The 21,082-nt window shown below is 43.2% G+C and overlaps 1 protein-coding gene across 3 annotated transcripts in view; it reads right to left on the bottom strand.

The window, feature by feature from the left end:
- SNX7 (sorting nexin 7) overlaps positions 1-21,082 on the bottom strand; it is a 167,071-nt gene that overhangs the window by 41,130 nt on the left and 104,859 nt on the right. For all 3 annotated transcript variants that reach the window (XM_068239763.1, XM_068239764.1, XM_068239765.1), the window contains exon 8: positions 13,034-13,186. In XM_068239763.1, the coding sequence (XP_068095864.1) occupies positions 13,034-13,186 (153 nt within the window). The remainder of the gene's footprint in view (positions 1-13,033; positions 13,187-21,082) is intronic.

The following is a 21,082-nucleotide window of genomic DNA, read 5'->3' as shown; positions in this document are numbered from 1 at the left end:
TAACACTGTAAAAAAAAAAAAAAAAAAAAAAAAGCTACTAAACAGAAACTGGAAGAACATATAGAAAATAGAGATAATACATAACACCAGTGCAAAGTGGCTGCAGGACCCAAGAACAGAACACAGCAATCACCATCAGGCCTCTTGCACACTGCACGCGATTCAGATTCAGATTCCGCTTTTTAATCAGTTTTTACCTCCGTTTCAGATTCAGATTTGCAGTGTGCAAGGAGCAAACTGCAAATCTGAATCTGAATCGGAAGTAAAAACAGATTAAAAAGCGGAATCTGAATCTGAATCGCGTGCAGTGTGCAAGAGGCCTCACTGAAGAAGACATCCAGCAGTGGGTAAAAAGCACAAAGAGCTGGATAGCAACTAGGCCAGGTAGGATCCACACTGTTGGCTTAAGAAACTAAAAGGCAGCGTACAAAAGCGTGGCAGCACAGACAATTCAGATTCTAGCAGCAGGCAGCCCTCGGAATGGCTAACCCAAAGAAAACGAGAGCTTGTCATTACATCCAAACATTTAAATACGAAACAGCATCATCCAACCACTGGGCAAATAACATGCAGCCACCAAGCTGCAGAACCGCATGGACTAGTTCATAGCTCAGAAGAGCATTAGGAACAACACTAAAAAACCAGTTGCTCATGAACAGGGCAGACCAAAAATATAAAGGTCTAAACAGACTAAATGGAGTATAACCAGTATCAACTACTCAAGACAGATAGACAATACAAGACACAGAACATTTATATTGTGCTTTTCTCCTGGCAGACTCAAAGTGCCTTAGGGCTGCAGCCACTTAAGGTGCACTCCATGGTCGACCAGGCTCATAAGGGAGCCTTACCCAAACACTCCGTACTGAGCTGGGATACAAACCCTGGTCAAGGGCTCAAATCCTACACCAAAGGCAACAGCCTACCTGTATGCTATCTAGCGGACTTAGCCAGATAGCACAAGTGGTTAGTAAGTGAGGCATACATGAACCTGAAGCACTGTTGTTCCACATAGCTTCAGTTCCACCTGTCAGATAATCACAATGACAGGATAGGAATACAAGTTAAGGAGCTGAACTACCATCGGCCACCTCCTGCAAATGTATGACACCAATGTGTATGCAAAGAGAAAATAAGGCACTGGATTGCGGATTCACCTCACACAGTGGGCACACTGGGATGTCATTTGAACTGGACACAATAGGAGCACCCGGGCGGATATACAGTATGTACACCATTAGCAATATCCACAATATATATCCTTCTGTATGGCCTGCATATGTTCTCTCCAGTCTCTTTTTGTGGGGTGATGCACCTGGCTGACTTTGACGACCCGGCTGTCACAATGCAGTAGACCATTCAGTCGGCAGTCAGAGGTTATCTGAGTCAGTAGGGACACAGCACAGGGAACCCAACAACACTTGGGGAAGGGGAGGAGGTTGGTGGTGCGGAGAATGGGCTACAATAACGATGCAATGTAATGTTGGGACATACTTTAACCAGAAACTTGAGAACAAAGTATGAAAAGGCTTGAGATTACTTATTTAGCTTACCTATACAGTTTTGAGTGTTCAATGTCAGATTTATGAGAAATGCGATATAAAACAAAGAAAGCAGTATTTCTGCAGGTTTCCATTTTTTACGATTTCTCTGTGATGCCAAAAGTGACATCACTTTGGTCCTTTTCTTCAACCCAGCTTAGTGTTATTTTTCCCTGTTTACTGCCACTGTCCCTTCCATAGCGAACATAGACAACAGGCTGGGGGATTTAATTACATTCTGGTCATAGTGTCCTTATCTTATCCAAAATTGGAAGCTTGCTGTTATTTGCATGATGAGATAAGCTTGTTACTGTAGGTAAGAAAGAAAACTTCCCACAATCCCAATGGCACTGCTTAGTTCCAGCAGTTAAAGTGAACCTCCGGACTAAAAATCGACTCAGCAACACTGAAAAGGCTTTGTGTTTCTTTAACAGTTTTACAGCATCAGAACTTTGTTTCTCTTATACAAGCCTCATTTTTAGCTGCACTGAAGAAAACTGCCCGGGCTTTCTTCCCCTGATGCTGTGCAAAGCATGATGGGATTTCTGATTTTGTTCTCGTTCTGCTGTTTTGGTGCACTTTTTTTTTTCCTAACATTTTGAATTTGACATTTGAAGCCTAGTGTGTGCAGCTGGGAGGGGTAATCAGGACACAGGATAGTTGGAACTGTGTCTCCTGCTCCTTGTCACCTCCTTTCAACCAAAAAGATGTCTGCCCCCATGACAAAGATGGCAGCCCCCATGAATCACAAACATTTGCCTGTTCTTTTAAAACAGGGTGGGTAAGAGATTATATTACCTATCTATTCTAATTAACATAACTAATGTAACTTGATGACAGTATGTTTGTTTAGGCTGAAATTCCCCTTTAAGCAAAGGCAACCAGATAAAAAGAAAAAAAAAACGGTGGATATATAGGGACCAATATTTTTTTTTTTTTAAAGGTATAGGTATATTTTTGGGGCACTATTTTTTTGCAATTTTATAAATTACAACATCCTTTAAATTGGGCACCGTCCATTAACACCTTTTTTACTTTTTTAACCTTTTAAATATTTTATCCATGTTGTATACCTCCCAGAACCATTGTGCTTTCTGTAATAAATCATACTGATCCAAATATTTCCAACTTATCCAGAAGTGCTTTTGTCCCAAGACTCACAGTATGCTGACTGTTAAAGTTGACAAGCTGAGCAGTTTATCAATAGTTATTCTACTGGCCAAATATCAAAGACTTCATTAGAGCAAGACACGTTCTAAAATATAGCCTAGTTGATGCAGTAATAGAGTCCATAAGTGTCAGAATATTTAATGTCTCGCTTGTGCAGTCAGTACACAGGTCAACTAATTACAAGAAGTAAGCTCATTCTACTTCTGTGTATGAATGACTAATGTGCCACATACTGTAGCTACTTTCCTCAGGCTTATTTCAGGGTCACTTTAAAGCAAACCTAACTAAAAACTTTTCTTCATGTGATCTAATCTCTGCCACATTCTACATACCTAGACAACATTGGTTTACTTATGCACAGGTAACTTAAGGCCCGTAGCAGATAGAGAAATGACCAACACATCAGCATAAGAAACGACCAGGGTGCAAACACAATCCTATGGCTTCACATACAGCGTGAATCCGCCAAAGCAAAACTTCCAAATAGCTTGAAGAAAGGAGAAATGGCGGGCACCTGGGGGTGGAGGGGGGAGCGCTCTCCATTGGGGGCCTCCTCTGGTTAACCATCTGTTGCCAATAAATGCTTTTATGGTACACGAGCATCGGTGCCCACCATCTCTCCTTTTTTCAATCTTAAGGCCCATACCCACTACACAATTTGTACTACAATTTTTATGATAGCCGTTGATTTTTTGAGCGACAAACGATCATTTCCGTAATCTCGCAACATGGAAACAGGCACACGGTTGGCAACGGTTGGCAACATGCAGCAATAACGATCGTCATGACGGATCGGATCTTTAAGATCCCAGACGACTCCCGCGCAAAGTACCGTGATTGTTTGTTTACTTGGAGAATCCCCAATAAATAATATTGTTGTTTATTGACGGCTCATTGGCTGGTCTTTACCTGAGGGAGGTGAGCCCACCTACATCCCTCCTTTTAAACGGTTTTTAATTATTTTATTCTTGCTGGTGCCTCTGTTGTGTTCGATTATTCCAGTGATTGTTTGAACTCTTGTTCGTGCCAGTCATGTGCAGTCACGTATTCCCGCAGGTAGGAGGATGGATTGGGGAACCTCGTTCATCGGGAGTTACGCCGATCCATAGTCGGGGGAGTATTCAGCTTTACTTTGCTGATCAGACCTGCAGAATGGATTGTTTCTGTGTCATTGGGCTGCCATCTTGCCCCATACATAAGTGGAAAATATCATCATCTGAATCTGACTCTCTTTATATGACTCTCAACAGTTAGCTTCTGTTAGATAACTCAGGAAAGGGGCAGTACCAGGAGCTAACAGGTGTTCTCCGCTGAGCTGCAGTTGAAGTTATAGGAAGTGAGGATGCAGTGTCCATGCTGGTTCTCTATCACACTCTTCCCGAACAGGTTCTCCTTCACTTCATCAGGTGTTTAAAGTGACACTTCAGTCTGGGAAAAAAAAAAAGTTTTACTTACCTGGAGCTTCTACCAGCCCCCTGCAGCCATCCTGTGCCCTCACAGTCTCGATCGGATCCTCCTATCCCCCGCCGCTAATTACTTTCCGACAGGCCTGGCCACTTTCCCGACAGGCCTGGCCACGCGTCTGCTTCTACGCGCTCCTGTCCGCAATAGTGCCCTCTATCCTGGCTATTGCGGACAGGAACGCAAAGAAGCAGACACGTGGCCAGGCCTGTCGGGCCTGTCCCTGAAAATGAAAGTAGCTGGCGGCAGAGGACAGGAGGATCAGATCGAGACTGCTAGGGCACAGGATGGCTACAGTGGGCACGTAGAAGGCCCAGGTGAGTAAAACTCATTTTTTTTCAGACTTAAAGGGAACCTAAACTCAGAGGGATATGGAAGTTTCCATTTAAACAATACCAGTTGCCTGGCATCCTGCTGATCCCAGTGGCTGCATTAGTGGCTGAATAACACACGTGAAACAAGCATGCAGCTAATCCAGTCTGACTTCAGTCAGAGCACCTGATCTGCATGTTTGTTCAGGGGCTGTGGCTGAAAGTATTAGACACATGATCAGCAGGAGAGTCAGGCAACTGGTATTATATTAAAAGGAAAAAAACATGTTGTTCTCAGTTTAGATTCCCTTTAAGAACCCCTTTAATGGCAGACAATAGGTGCAGTACTGAAATAAACTTTTATGAAGGGGAGGCTTACCTGTTTCAGAATTACTGCCCAGCCCACTTATTTCACCAGGATAGCTGCCCAGTGGGCTCAGTGATCCTCCACCCCAGCTAAGCCATGATGTCACTTCTAACCAAACTACTTGTGCAGGAGCAATCTTTGGCGGGGGAGCAGCAAAGATGGCACCAATACAGTAGGGACATTGTGGCTTCCTGTGACAGTGTATTCTGATGAAGCATACCCATCACAAGCATTTTCACTTGGGAGTCCATTAGTAAATGGACTCTGTATGTAAATGTATTTATTTAATAATTTAGCCTGTGTGGTGGTTTTATTAAATAGAACTGTGAAAGAATATATACGGTACTTAAAGTGAACCTTAATTGATGAAAGAAAAGAAAAGGGAGTGTAAACAGTGTTTCTCAACATTTTATTGGTATGAACCCCTTTTAAAACCCTGTGCTCACCAAGTACCCCCTAGCATAGTACCCATTATCACAAGTACCCCTTGACAAATATATATTTAATCATAGTACATTATAGTTGGTTCTAAACGAATTCCAAGCATGTACTATTTCTTTTGAATTAGCTAAAATACTAATTTGATGGTGTTTTAAATAAGATTTATCATTTTCTAAAGCTATAAATTTGTTATTCTTGGTTAAGTATATCAAGCCCGAGTACCACCTGGAACCATCAGAAGTACCCCCTGGGGTACGTGTACCACACGTTGAGAACCTAGGTAATAGAGGATGCGCGAGGCCATCAACTAGCCAGCCAGTCGCCTGCGGGGGACCGGAGGATCGGTTTGTCCCGACGCAGGCGCAGGATGTCTGCAGTGGGCTGTTAGAAGCCCTAGGTAAGTTTAACTTTTTTTTTCATCAGTTAAGGTTCACTTTAATGTAGCATATCGGCTACAGTGTACCTCATTACATGCGATGATGCAGACCTTATGGGTTTGGTAAAAGCCTATAAGCTTCCATATTTAATTGGTGGTGGGCCTAGTGTATGTCATCATTATTTTGAGTAAAGTGGTTGCAAGGGTCGTATAAATATACTGTAATTATTGGTCAATCTAAAGACTGAACTTCAGTAGCATGTCAACCTTGTTTCACTGAGCACTGACTAAACTATGGTGCACACTTGAAGCAGCGAAATAAACAAGAGCGTATACACCAATTTAAACTCGGTTCTGTATATCACTGCTCACATATAATGTCAGTCTGGACAAAGTCAGAAATATGTAAATAATAAAGGGCCACTATCACGAAAAATTGTAAAATGTAAAATACGTACACATGTAATGTAAAATTACTGTATCTCAGAGTTACATGCAATGTAGATAATGTTTTCCTATGTAGGAGGAGATGGAGCGCACAATGGTGCATTACCCAAGGTAAACTTTATTCGCATAAGAATTTTGGTACTCACAAGATATAGATAAAATCAACGCTTATCAGCGGTAGAGCCACCACTTAACCTTGCAGACGATTCAGCAGCAACGAGCTGTGGCCAGCAGCGCGATCTCCGGTGGAGTTTGGAGCGCCGTCTCGCTGTAGGTCTGGGCAGGGCTGAGGATCAGTGTGCGTATGGCGTCATGACGCATTTCGGCGCTCTGCGCCTTCGTCAGATGACGTCCATACGCACCACACACTGTTTATGGGAGTCCTCTGAGCCGTTCTCATGGCTACAGAGCGCTCCCAATGAAAAAACGGTCAATAACTTTATTAAAAAATACAAAAGAACGCCAAATAGAAGTATATAGGCTGGTGGGGCTTAATAAAAGGGGAATCCTGGTGTAAAAAACTCGGTGCCGGTGCACAGAGCACTGCCGCTAAATCCAGCTGTAACCTTATAAAGTGCCTGAATAAACATTATTGTTCCAATCAATAAATACGTACAAAACTGAATAACAATTAATAGGTGCTTGAGAAAAAAATGTTAAAAGACATGCTCAAATTAGTTTTAAACGATAATAAATATATGATACAATATAAAAAATAAAAAAATAATAAAAATTCAAAAAATAATAAAAAATTGTATATAAAAAAATAGAGCCAGTATAGTGGTGCCGGATTTTTTAAATAAAGTTATTGACCGTTTTTTCATTGGGAGCGCTCTGTAGCCATGACAACGGCTCAGAGGACTCCCATAAACAGTGTGTGGTGCGTATGGACGTCATCTGACGAAGGCGCAGAGCGCCGAACGCGTCATGACGCCATACGCACACTGATCCTCTGCCCCGCCCAGACCTACAGCGAGACGGCGCTCCAAACTCCACCGGAGATCGCGCTGCTGGCCACAGCTCGTTGCTGCTGAATCGTCTGCAAGGTTAAGCGGAGGCTCTACCGCTGATAAGCGTTGATTTTATCTTCATCTTGTGAGTACCAAAATTCTTATGCGAATAAAGTTTACCTTGGGTAATGCACCATTGTGCGCTCCATCTCCTCCTTTTTAGAATTGTCTTTTGCCCTGATTTGTGGAGCTGCACATTGCATTGAACTAAGGATTAAGGAAGATCTATACGAGAGTATTTGTCTGCAGTCTAAGAAAAAGGAGCGCAAGGACATCTTGTTTTTTCTTCTGTGAATGTTTTCCTATGTACCTGTTTTCCTATGTACCTGTCACTAACAGTAAGTACTACAAATCTGACAGGACAGGTTTTGAAAAAAAACAAAACAAAACACTAAAAATGTAAGAACTCAGTGGTGAGAGCAGTTCTGGACGATCCCCCAGGTAGTGAAATCATTTTCAGGAGGGTCGAGGGGAGGTGTTTGTGCTGCTCCTGCCCCCTCAAGGTGAAGCTTGCAGAGCGTGGGCCCAGACAGTGCGGTGCGAGCACCTGGGACCATGCCTATTTTGCACATCTCTGTGTTTGCAGGACAGGATTTGGACTAGTCCATTGGCCCGTGGGGAATTCTCAAGTGTTTGTTTATTTATTTAAAGGAATACTGTAGAGGGGTCGGGGGAAAATGAGTTGAACTTACCTGTGGCTTGTAATGGTCCCCCGCAGACATCCTGTGCCCGCGCAGCCACTCACCGATGCTCCGGCCCCGCCTCCGGTTCACTTCTGTAATTTCTGACTTTAAAGTCAGAAAACCCCTGCGCCTGCGTTGCCGTGTCCTCGTTCCCGCTGATGTCACCAGGAGTGTATAGCACAAGCCCAGTATGGTCTGTGCCTGCGCAGTACGCTCCTGGTGACATCAGGGGAAGTGAGGACACGGCAACCCAGGCGCAGGCGTTTTCTGACTTTAAAGTCAGAAATTACAGAAGTGAACCGAAGGCGGGGCCGGAGCATCGGTGAGCGGCTGCGCGGGCACAGGATGCCTGCAGGGGACCATTAGAAGCCCCGGGTAAGTTCAACTCATTTTCCCCCGACCCCCCTACAGTATCCCTTTAAGTACCTACTGAACTTCAGTTGCTGAACACAACTGACAAAATAGTGTGCAAATGAGTAGGGATGCCATCTCTGTATAGGTCTTTTCAAGGAAGTGCTTTTCTAAAGAAAAGCGCAAATGCTAAGAATGCCCCATGAGGTGATGGACTAGTCCAAAATCTAGCAGATCACATTTTTTATTACCTACTGACAGAGACATTGAGGGGAGGGGGAAGGAATTTATAGTACATTATACTCTGAGAAAAATGTACATTATTCTATATGTATGTATTTTAGGTTTTACAATTTTTTTTGTCCCCAGTTATGCCAAGTGTCCTCTGTGTGGCCTCCTGTGTACCCCGTTATGCCTCTTGTGTTCCCTTCTGTAGCCTGCTCTGCCCCCTCCTTATGCCTCCTGTGGCCCTTGTGTAGTTTGCTCTGTCTCCAATCCCCCCCCGATATGCCTGTAGCCTGCTCTGCCCCCGTTATGTCTCTTGTGCCCCTCGTGTAGCCTGTACTGCCCCCCCATTATGCCTAGTGTCCCCCATGTAGCCTGCTCTGCCCCCCCGTTATGCGTCCTGCGTACCCGTGTAGCCTGCTCTGACTTTGATATGCCTTCTTTGTCCCCTGTAAAGCCTGCTCATCCCCCGTTATACCTCGTGTCCCCCATATAGCCTGCTCTGCCCCCCCCCTTTATGCCTCCTGTGTCCCCATATAGCCTGCTCTGCCCCCCCCCCCTTATGCCTCCTGTGTCGCCCGTGTAGCCTAATCAGCCCCTGTGTAACCTGCTCTGCCCCCATTATGCCTCCAGTGTCTCCTCTTGTAACCTGCTCATTCCCCCCGTGTGTGCGGATGAGAAGTGGCAGTGCGACTCACCTCAAAAACAGCTCCAGCAGGAAACACAGACCTCTCGTCCCCTGTCTGGCTCCCCCTAGTGACAGCTTTTGCGGATTGCATCATCTGTGTTTATTTATTTACTGTATTTATAAAGTGCCAACATTTTACACAGCACTGAAAATTAGTTAAGGTATATTTAAGGGTGACATACAGCAATATGACAATACAGGAATACATGAAAACCAGATCATGCAGCACAGTATGAGTACAAGGTAATGCTTAGTCAGTCATTGGATGGGAGCATGGAGATTAGGCAAGTCGAGTTCACTCAAGAGTTCAGATCCATAGGATGGGTGTACGGTAATGGAGGTGCATGAACAGGTAGGAGACATAAGGAGGAGGACCCTGCCCGAAGGTTTACAATCTAGAGGGAGAGGTAGGGACACAAAAGGTAGGGGACCAGAGTTCAGCTGCAGGTTTAGAGCACTAGAGAGGGGGGGGGTGAAAAGATGAGTTTGAAGGGCCTTCTTGAAGATGTTGAAGGAGGGGGAAACCCTGATGGGGGGAGGTAGGATGTTCCCCACGGGAGCCGTTGATAATGTGAGTCAGACTGGTGCTTCTCATATGCACACACGAGGCAGAGCAGGCTACACAGGGGAGCAGGAGACATGCGGGGGGCACAGTACAGGGGGTCGCCCACTTACGGCAGCTCGTATAAGTTGGGGATTCCCTGCATTTGGCATATAAGATGCAGGGACTTTTTCTCCGCATTTTCTGTTAAGAAAAAGTGTGTCTTATACAGCAACAAATATATTACATTACAAGTAATTGATGGAATATGTAATTTCATGGTATAAATACTGAATAATTTCTAGTGAATGGTTTTTATGTTGTGCTAATAAACAATAAGTTAAAAGGACACGGCTAGTTTCACACTATTATATATAAGACTAAACAATCTATTTAAAATAGGCACAGTTAAAATGAATGTTGAGAACACTGAAGGCACACACAGAGACAGAGGATTTACGCATTACAATTTGAAGAACATTACTTGGTTTACGACAGCAAAGACGTTGTGCAACTTTCAAAACAGGACAGAACAGGAAAAAATCAATCTCTCAGTTTAAGACGAACAGCAAACATTCCCTTATTACAATAAAATTGATGAATTCTCTGTTCACTGCAAATTAACTGTAATGATCGCTCATAGAGCTAAAGACTTATGCAAATACAGATGGTATAATTAGCTTTAACAATCTCTCCTACAGCTACAGAGAAGTTGAAGTGTGCTAATCAGCAGTAGATGAATGTCGGGTTTAAAGTGTAACTCCACTCACACAAATGATAGAGTGCATCTGTCATGGTGTCCTGTAGCTTAACCATTTCAGCCGCACGGGTGTGAGTCTCACGTCCGCGGCTGCTACAGCCGCAGGGACGCCAGACTGCGCGCGCGATCGTGTGGCGGAAGCCTGCGTTTGCGATGGTCCCGGAGACGGGGGGGGGGGGGGGGATTGGTGGCAGGAGTCCCCTGAGCCAATCTGTGCTTGTACAGAGAGTATGATCACTGTTTTTGTTCATAAACAGTGATCATTCTCAGATGTAGGAGCGATTGTGCCGCCGTGCTCCCTCTCGCGTTCCCATTCATTCATTTCCCCCCAGGTCCCCATGATCGCCAGCATCAATGAGATGCCTGCATCACATCCGAAGTAGTGCATTACTTCCCATTTGCATACTTATAGTGTGCTAATAGAAAATAATGTGCGAGGACATATTGTGGCCAAAAAGTAAAATTACAAATACATACATTAGGGACTGAATTTTTTTTTAATATGTATGTCAAGAGGGTATATTACTGTTAAATTATGGGCTTGTAAATAGTGATGGATGTAAAACTGAGAAAATGCACCTTTATTTCCAAATAAAATATTGTCACCATACAGTACATTGTACTAGGGATATAATTTAAACGTTGCAATAACCGGGACAAATGGGCAAATAAAATGTGTGGATTTTATCAAAATAGAACGTTTTATTCTAAAACTATAAGGGCCGAAAACTGAGGAATAATGCAATTTTTCTCTTATTATTCCCATTAAAATGCATTTAGTAGGATGTATTGGTAAATTCCTTCTTGTATGGTCCCCCTGGATAGATAGTCCCCTTACAGTAATCGATCACGGAGGTTTGAACTTTATTCATACATCTATACATTCCTATTGATAATACGCACCAACTGCCATTATTTATAACCACACCTACTAACATTGCAATAGGCTAAAAGGTCATTTTTTTTATCAATATAAATATTCACAGAGGGAGATACTCATTGCTTGACAGTTGAAAACAGATGTTATTTCTCACAATGCAACAAGCTTTACAGACAGCAAACTGTCGGGACCATGGTCCTGACATCACACTGTGGGACAGGTTTCACCACAATATCAGCCATAGAGACCCCCTGTTGATCTATTCGAGAAAAGGTAAAGATTTCTCGTGGAAAAGGCGATATCAGTTACTGTTGGGATGAAGTTCAATCCTTGGTTACAGGTTCTCTTTATTATTTCATGTAACTGTACTTTTGCAATTGTCTAATACTGCACTATGCGAATTTATGAAATTGCCAGATGTGAAACATATATTTTACAAGACTAGGTCAATTCTGTTTAGCCTCTCCCTTTTACCACTTCCATTCACCCGCTGAGCCAATTAGCTGTGTGTAATGTCAGACAAATAGAAAACAAGGGAGGTATGCTTGCTGCAGTTAAGCAATGTACAATCCTTTCATTATCCTGTGAAGCAAGCCACAGACAATTTGAAGGAATAATAAACATTCTTATTAATTTGCTATTTGCATCTGGTGCCTTTATAAAAAGGTATGAATTGTCCACTGGCAATAGTTTATAAATGATGCACTATGTAGAATTCTGAAAAAAAAACCTATGCATTAAACGACTGTAAATGTTACAAATTTGAGATGGGTCCTGGAAGTGGTGATAGCTACTACAATTAATTAACTAAAAGCAGATATAGTCCCTTACCACCATCACTACTGTAGCCAAACATCTTCTTGGGGTGTGGCAGAAGCTCAGGCCTGTTTATAAAAACACTAATATAGTTGAGATGTACAGTGATTCTCTTTCTCCTGTTGCTGGATCTACACTGTCTTGTTGTTGCAGTGTTACATTTCTTTCCTTTTGGAGGGAGGTGGTCAATGGCTCTTCCTGGGGGTGGCAACATTGAGTGAGCCTTCTGCACCTTTCCCTGCTCCCCACGGGTGCGTTGCATGGGAGGTGCCCTGAGCTTTGACAGGCTTGGGGCGCTTCCTGCAGTCCTCCCCAGCTGAACTAATTTTGCAGATTTGAATACTGAACAGATGAACGCAATGCGTTACAAGGTAGGTACCTATCCTTTGGGAAGACGGCGTGGACGTCTCCCCTGGCGGTGGCCATGCTCAAGGGTGCCGTCAGCATCTTCCATCCCCTAGAAGTCATTTGGGTCTCTCAACGCAGCCGGTCCTCCCTGGTGTCCAGCTGGGTACCTGTAAGTATCGCCGTTCCATTGGCAGGTTGACGCATGCGCAGGCCCACGTCATCAAGCGCATGACGTTCCCACATCATCGGATGCGTGACATTCACAATCGGGTGATCACATGCACCCACCCAGATGCTAAGCTGTATGACCGAGAAATAAACCGTTAAATTTGTGAAGTGGCAAATTGTAAAAAATGGCCTGGCCGCTAGGGGGTATAAACCTCTGTGGTTCCTCAAGTGGTTCAAGCTCGTTACATATTATTAACTAGATTTTAAAATGTAGGCCAAAATGCAAGGTTTTACCAGAAGATGGAGAATATAATTTTGAAGCTTAGAAACAGGTGTGCAAAAGAAAAAACAAAAAGACAAAAACACACACAAAAAAAAAAAAAAAAAAAAAAAAAAGCATACTGTTCTGTATTGTGCCTATTTGACAAAACTGCAAATAATGGGATTACCTCTTCGTAATAGTTGATCCTGTGATCTGCCATATCTATGAATGAACTTCTCAGGTCAGATCTCATGTTTCTTGTCCATCGCTCCCAGTCGGCTTTCAGAGCATTGTTGGCACATTCAACTTTATCTTCGAGTTTTCCAATATCTTCTTTAAGCTGTAATTATATGTTTGTGTTTAAAATCCAGAAACAGTATCTACCTCATCTCCTAAAATGAATGAATGAATGTGCAAGAAGCCACTAACCAATGGATGAAAATATGACTGATAATATTAGACTAGCTTTCTTCAAGTCCTATCAAGACGTCAGGCTAAAGAACTGAAGATTAAGTATAACCAAATGACTGTGGATAATGCTGTGTTATATTCGTATTTGGGTACTAGTAACACTGGCACATAAGCTGGTGCATGGAAACGTTTTACCTCTAACCAGAAACCAGTATTCTATTGCCACTGGTAGCTGTATACTGCAACTATTACTGAGGCTGGGTTTACATAGGACGTGAAAAAGTAGCATTTTAGTTTTTTTTATTGCATTTTTACTGCTTTTTTGTGCATTTTTCTTTTGAGTTTTTTACGCAGATGCGTTTTTCATGCGTTTTAATGCGTTTGCGGTTCGCTAATGCAGAACGCATATGCGTTTTGTATGAATTTTTGTTTACATTTATGGAAATCACTAGGAAGACAACAGGAAGCGGAAACGCATCAGAAATCTTAATTTTTTTTATTGAAAATGCATTAAAAAACGCAATGCATATGCGTTACCATAGACTCATTATGTGCGTTTTGGCAGCCATCCTGCATAATATGCAACACTCCCAGCGCTTGCGAAACACATACTGTAAAAATGCATTGAAACGCAGCTTCTTCTGCGTCCCATAGACTAACATTGCTGCATAAAACGCAGCGTTTTCCGCTACGCTTGTGTTTCTGCTATGTGTGCACCCAGCCTGAAACAAGTGATGTCCACCTATTTAGTGCACCTGGGGAGTGTGAGAGGGTACGTTAGCCTCCAGGTACCCACTTTTACAATGTTCTTTGTTCCAACCTAAAATAAAATGCTACAGTATCTGTGTTCTCCGCCCATGTCCACCATACTGCACATGCGTGGGTCTGTGTGCCACCACCCACTCTACAGCTGCCTGATGGATACCCTTTAGTGCTACACCCAACTTAGTGTGAAGCACCAGTAGGGGGCACTGGAGGAAGTGCTGCCCACCCATGGGTGCTGTCTGTACTATCTATATTTGTATACCAAGTACCCCCCATGCCATCTCTGCCACCACCTTCCCCACCCTGTGTCACTGCTGGACACCCATGGGTGCGGTCTGTCTTATAAGCGTACACTGTGTACCCTCCAATACCAGAGCCTGTGTGCCCCCACTGCCATTGCTTGGACTCCATATTCTGTGTGCCCCTCATGCCAGGCCATGCCTGTCACCAGCCACCGTGTGTCACCATCATTGCTGGCCACCCCCATGGGTCCTATGTGTGTGTATGTATGTATGTATGTATGTATGTATGTATGTATGTATGTACAGTATGTATGTATGTATGCATGTATGTAGTGCTGTTCTAACGCCTGCTATTGAAACAACCTAATGTCAAGTATTTGTATATTGATGTGTATTGGTATGTAGTCCTACCCTACCAGTGATTTCACAGTCTAGGCTGTTTAGATATGTGGAATTCTCCTCACAGAGCATTCCCAGATATTATTTTTACTGGCTTTGAAACTCTTAGTACAAAAAAAAAAAACATTCCTCAGTGATGCACCTGACAAGCACAAAAGATGTTGCAAACTGTGATACATTTCAAAATGTAAATCAAGGTGGGGGAAGGGTGAGGAAAGATTTTACAATAGGCAAACACTGTCTACATAATTTGTAAAGTAGTATTGTAAAAAATAAGCAATTTTATTCATTGGATTATATTCAGTACAGTTCCTCTAACATTACTCTAGCACTAACCCTCATTATTTTGCACGTAATTCTGGCTCCTGACACTAACCAAAATCATACAATGTGATTAAAATTACAATAAGCGAATCATTGGACAAAAATCACAGCTCCAGTGGACAAACTCCCATAGCCTATCAGATGTATACTTGAGTTTCAATGGTTAGTTCCCATTATTTTCAATAAACATTGTGAAAGCAAAACCTCCTATAGCCTATTCTTGATGACTGGCTCAGTTTAGCTGCTTCAATAAAAGATAAACCAAACCTTTATTTCCAACGCACAGCCTGGATCCACTGGGGACAATTCATCAAGACAGGTGCAAAGATAACTAATACAAAACCCGGAGCAGTTCGCCAAAGCAACAAATCATAATCATTGTTTTATTCACTGACTGAAATTGGATTGGATGCTCTGGGCATCATTCCCAGTTTCCCCTACACCTATCTTCATAAATCAATCCAACTTTATATAACAAAATATGTTAACATTTTGTGTTTGGCAACCTCCCTTCCCAAAATGTCTGTTCTAAAAAACTCAAAGGGATCATAGTGTAAACTGCAAAACCTTGTATTATAAAGCTTTTAGCAATTTACAAAATAATGAGCCCTTTGTGTTCCTTGAGGACTTGTGGCTCAGTGGAACAATTACAGAGCATTCTGGGAGACCAGCTATTATTTTCACTGGCTTCAGAACTCTCAGTATACAAGCTTATTCCATAGTAACAAGGTAGCTATTCTTATCCTTACCGCAAGTGTAAGCTTTGAACCCAATTGTTAATACTGGCTTGCACTTAATTTGGCCACATCCTTTTGCACCTTTCTTTTCCCCTATTTACATCACGTCTTTGTAGGAGGAGCACAGCTACATTGTTAGAATGTCTATGGAAGCCATGTTGGCCAGGCTTCAAGCTGTAGCTCTCCTATCCTTATGCCAATACAATTTTAAATTTCAATTGTGTAAAAGAGAGTTTGTAGCTCGTTGAATAGCTGGCTGAATGCATATGTGTGTGTCCCCTTTATTTAAAGGTTAAAATCCCTAGATGCTCTCAGTCTAAAATTGTTGTATGCATGAATTGTCTGCTGGTATGGCTGTGTGAGTGGACCAGTCCTAAAAAGATTACCTTGACAATTCCAGTGGGTAAGCTTGAATTCAAGAATGCTGCAGCATTTTTGGAGAATTAAAATCCTCCACTTTGTTTGGCAGTATATGGTTTGGCAGTTATTGCTGTGTGTTGTGTTTTAGCAAGAGCAAGGGTTAACCAGTTCTCCGTTAGGCGATAGTATATTTATGCCTTTTGAGACTTGATCTTAGCTCCTGGGGCGTACATATACTTATTCCACTGCGATCCCCAACCATGCGTGTCACCGCCGTAGTGGTGGCTGTTTATCAGTGGCAGCTATTGCTGCCTTGGTGGCTGATAACCAACAGACAAACAAAGGGGGAGGCAAAGTGGCGACACAATGTGGTCCCTGCAGGTCGCATGGGTTTAGCAACTGTAGAGAGCTTTGCGGACCACCAGAAAAAGCTTGGTAGGTCGCATATGACCCCCGGGGTGGACATCCCTGACCTAAAGGAATGTAAAAGGGCAGAAACAAGGAAGAAATAGGAAATTGATAGGAGGGAACATCAGCACAAGCCTGCCTCTTCCTGTGTGTAAACTTTACTGTGCACAAAAACAGAATTATTCAAATAGTGATTACGGGAACCAGGGGGAATGAGGAGATGAACAGACAATGCACAGAGGTATATGAATCCAGCATGAACATTTCTCTGTGCTTACCTTAGGTAGCTTTGCCTGGGGTCAGGTATCCTTTAAAACATTGTTTGCAGAACTTAGATAAGCAGCAAGTTATAAAAAATATCAACTTTTATTTTTACACTCCATTAAAAAAATAAATACACATTCAAACAAAAACGTGAAGATAAAAGTGGAACAGAATGAAAAATACAGCTCCATTACATGAAAAGACTACCTAAACATAGAGAACAAACTCACAGCAGAGAATGACAAGCTGGCAACATTTCAAAAATGTCTGCTATTATCAAGCCTGCTCCTTGTTGACACTCTGTGCCAAACTAGAAAGTACATGAGGCTCTTGTGACCCAAAGAAATGTTTCCGAGCATGTGATGCAGATAATAATAGGTTTGCCAAGCTTTGAACAGAACTGAGCAGGAAAAATGTACATGTGCATGGAATAAATATTGCATGTTTTATACACCTCCTTAATTAAAGTGCGGAGCTAGTCTACTTTAGGGGACCCACCGCAAATCCCCATAGATAATTTCAGCTGGGTTGCAAAACGGAACAAATGTCTTCCGTTTGCTTGTTTAAACCTCCACAAGCCTTATAGCCTCTGGTAGCTAAGCATGCCCTCTAACAAATTTTGCGGGTTTCCGTCAAAAAAAAAGTTGTAACTGACTGTACAGGAGCCGCCGAACGGCCGCAATTTCGGGTCCGTCAGCCATCTTGGTTCTGCTCTGCAGGTCGTTTCTTCCTCCTCATTGGAGGGATTGTTCGGTGGGGGCGTGCCAGCTTCTGTCAGCAGCTAACAAACCCTCCAATGAGGAGGAAGAAAGGACCTGCACAGCAGAACGAAGATGGCCGACGGAACCGAGATTAAGGCCGTTCGGCGGCTCCTACACAGCCCATTTCAACTCTATTTTGACTGAAAACCTCACAATTCGTTACAGGATATGCTTACCTATCCATGGGTATAAGGCTTGTGGGGGTTTAAACAAGGTGAAAGCGGACATTTGTTCCGTTTCTGCAGCTCAGCTGAAAGTGTCTATGGGGATTTGCGGTGGGTCCCCTAAAGTAGACTAGCTCCTAAAGTGCAACTCTGGCAACATTTTTTTTTTTAGGTTTTGATTGAGGTAGGGAAAGTTTAAACAAACACTTGTTAGTGCACAATGGCATAGTGGCTAGCACGCTTGCTGTGCAGCGCTGGGTATCCAGTCCCAGCCAGGGCACTATCTGCATGGAATTTGTATGCTCTCCCCGTGTCTGTGTGGATGTCCTCCAGGCCCTTCAGTTTCCTCTCACATCCCAAAAACATACAGGTAAGTTAATGACCCCTCCTATAAATTGGCCCAAGACTACGATAAATACACTACATGATATATATATTGACATATGACTATGGTAGGGATTAGATTGTGAGCATCTGGAAATCCCCCCCCCCCCCCCCATAAATACTGCACCTGTTGGTCCACTTTAAGGCCAGAATCCCACTGGGAGCGCTTTGTAAGCGTGAGTGATTTGAAAAAGCTCTTGGTAATGCAATGCTATAGGGGATTTTTATAAAATCACATCACTCAAGTGGGATCACTCCCATAGCATTACATTAGCTAGAGCTTTTCAAATCACAAAGCGCTCAGAAAAGCTCTCCTAGTGGGTTTCTAGCCTAATGAAGCAAGTTATTTGTCACATAGCTCAGTAGGAGTCTAATTGACACCAACGCCAAATATCGATAATCAAGCTCCCAGCCGGTGAGTTGAGTGCCCGATGCGGGAGTAGTAACCTATACTATATAAACGTTTATAGTAGAGTAGTCAATCGGTTACAAATAGCGGGTGCTGCTGCAGGAGGAGGTTAGGTTTAGGCATAAGAAGCGGGCATTAGTTTTATGCTTAGGTGGGGGAATTAGTTTTAAGCACCAGTAGAGGAGATTACTGTATTTAGGGCATTAGGGGTGTGTGTGTGTGTGTGTGTGTGTGTGTGTGTGTGTGTGTGTGTGTGTGTGTGTGGGGGGGGGGGGACCTTTTAGGCACTAGGAGGGGGAGGGGAAATAGTTTTAGGCATTAGGTGGCGGGGGGTGGGGGGGTGTCTATAGGAAAATATAATTGAAATGACCAATATTTTTACTATCAGCAATTCCTGTGTGGCTGGATGGTGTAATGGTTAAGAGCTCTGCCTCTGACGCAGGAGACCGGGGTTCGAATCTCGGCTCTGCCTGTTCAGTAAGCCAGCACCTATTCAGTAGGAGACCTTAGGCAAGTCTCCCAAACACTGCTACTGCCTATAGAGCGCGTCCTAGTGGATGCAGCTCTGACGCTTTGAGTCCACCAGGAGAAAAGCGCGATATAAATGTTATTTGTCTTGTCTTGTCTGTGTGTCCAACCCATGCAGTGGCAGCGCTGTAGGTACACCCACTTTAATATTGTCTTTGTCCATGTTTTGGAGATTTCATGTCACTTCCTGCCCTAGTGAGAATTATCTCAGAGACACTGGGGCAGACTTATCAACACGAGAGCAAGGAAAACTGAGGAAACCTGGTACAAACCTTGAAAAACGTTGCTCAGAACAACCAAACAGAATCCTTGACCTGGGTATATGCTCCACTTTTGCACCAGTTTTGCACTGTTTGCACCAATTTTCACTGAATTAGTTTTGATAGATCCACGGTGGCGTAGTGGTTAGCGCTCTCGCATTGCAGCGCTGGGTCCCCGGTTCGAATCCCAGCCAGGTCAACATCTGCAAGGAGTTTGTATGTTCTGCTAGTGTCTGCGTGGGTTTCCTCCGGGCACTCCGGTTTAGGGTTGTCGCGGTATACCGGTATGACGATATACCGCGGTTTTAATGTCCATGGTAATCATACCATGAAGATTATCGAAATACCGGTTTCTTAATGGTTTCGCCGCCTTCCGCATCATCCCCGCCACCGCACCGCTATTGCCCAGCTCTCTGTCTCCCTTCATTAGAAAAGCAAGCTTCCAAAGCTTGCCGATTGGTGCCTGATGGTAACGCGCAAGATAGGAAGTGATGCCGCGGCTGGAGCGCATATGCAGAGAGCTCCTGTCCGTAGTTGGAACGCACACACAGAAAGCTCGCGGCCAGAGGCGCGTCTGAGCGGCAAATAGTGCCTAGGGGACATCGCCAGCAGGGAGATCCGTTCCAATCATGTTAGCAGCTAAAGCATGAGGACGGAGCTCACATTACAGCCCTGCAGAGCTTCCTGCTGTAAGGATGAGCATTTCCAGCCACAGATTATGCAGGTTCAGGATAATTGAAATGAGAATGGCAGAGCTGTGGAGTCGGAGTCGAGGAGTCGGAGTTTGGGCAATTTTGGACACCCGGAGTTGGAGTCGTGGTTTCATAAACTGAGGAGTCGGAATCTGGTGATTTTTGTACAAAATCCACAGCCCTGTTAAATATTAGACTAAGGAGTTGGAGTCGGGGCCATTTTGGTTGCCCGGAGTCTGAGTTGGAGTCGTGGTTTCATAAACTGAGGAGTTGGAGTCGGAAGATTTTTGTACCGACTCCACAGCCCTGGAGAATTGTGTAATACCGTATACCGTGATATTTTTTTTTTGACGGTTATCATACCGTGGATTTTCATACCGTTGCAACCCTACTCCGGTTTACTCCCACATCCCAAAAACATACAGATAAGTTGGCTTCCCAGTAAAATTGGCCCCAGACTATGATACATGCACTGCATGATATAGACATATGACTATGGTAGGGAGTAGATTGCGACCCCTGAGGGACAGTTAGGGACAAGACTATATATATATATATATATATATATATATATATATATATATATATATATATATATATATATATATATATATATATATATAATCTGTACAGCGCTGCGTAATATCTCGGCGCTATATAAATACTTAAATAAATAAATAAAATAGATCCCCCTCAAATGGTTGTTTTTAATTTCATGGGATAACTTTCCTGCAAGAATACATTTTTTCTGGGGACATGTGTGACTTCTGTTTTCTATGAAAAGAGGACTTATTACTTTGTGTTGAGTTCCTGGGACAGGAGAAAATAAAAAGAGATCTCCCAATTGGGATACAGACAGGACTAAAAGCCTGATGGCGTTTCTACACCTGACTCTGTGCAATCTAAAACTTAAAAATGTTCTTCTGGAGCTCTGCTTTAAGCTTAATGCAGTCATGTATAATAACAACAACATAAAATACACATAAAAAATGTCAGTAGACTTCTGGAGAAGAACAATCTAAAAATACTACAGATTGTTTTTCTGCATATGCATTTGGCAGAAAATAAAACCTTACATGTTCTGCTGGCATCTACAATTGTTTTCTAATTGGGCAGATTGAATGATCA

This window comes from Hyperolius riggenbachi, chromosome 6 (genome assembly GCF_040937935.1).
Source record: "Hyperolius riggenbachi isolate aHypRig1 chromosome 6, aHypRig1.pri, whole genome shotgun sequence".
Lineage (NCBI taxonomy): Eukaryota > Metazoa > Chordata > Amphibia > Anura > Hyperoliidae > Hyperolius > Hyperolius riggenbachi.
The sequence above is the reverse complement of the archived record's forward strand: the minus strand, read 5'-3'. Positions and strand labels throughout refer to the sequence as shown.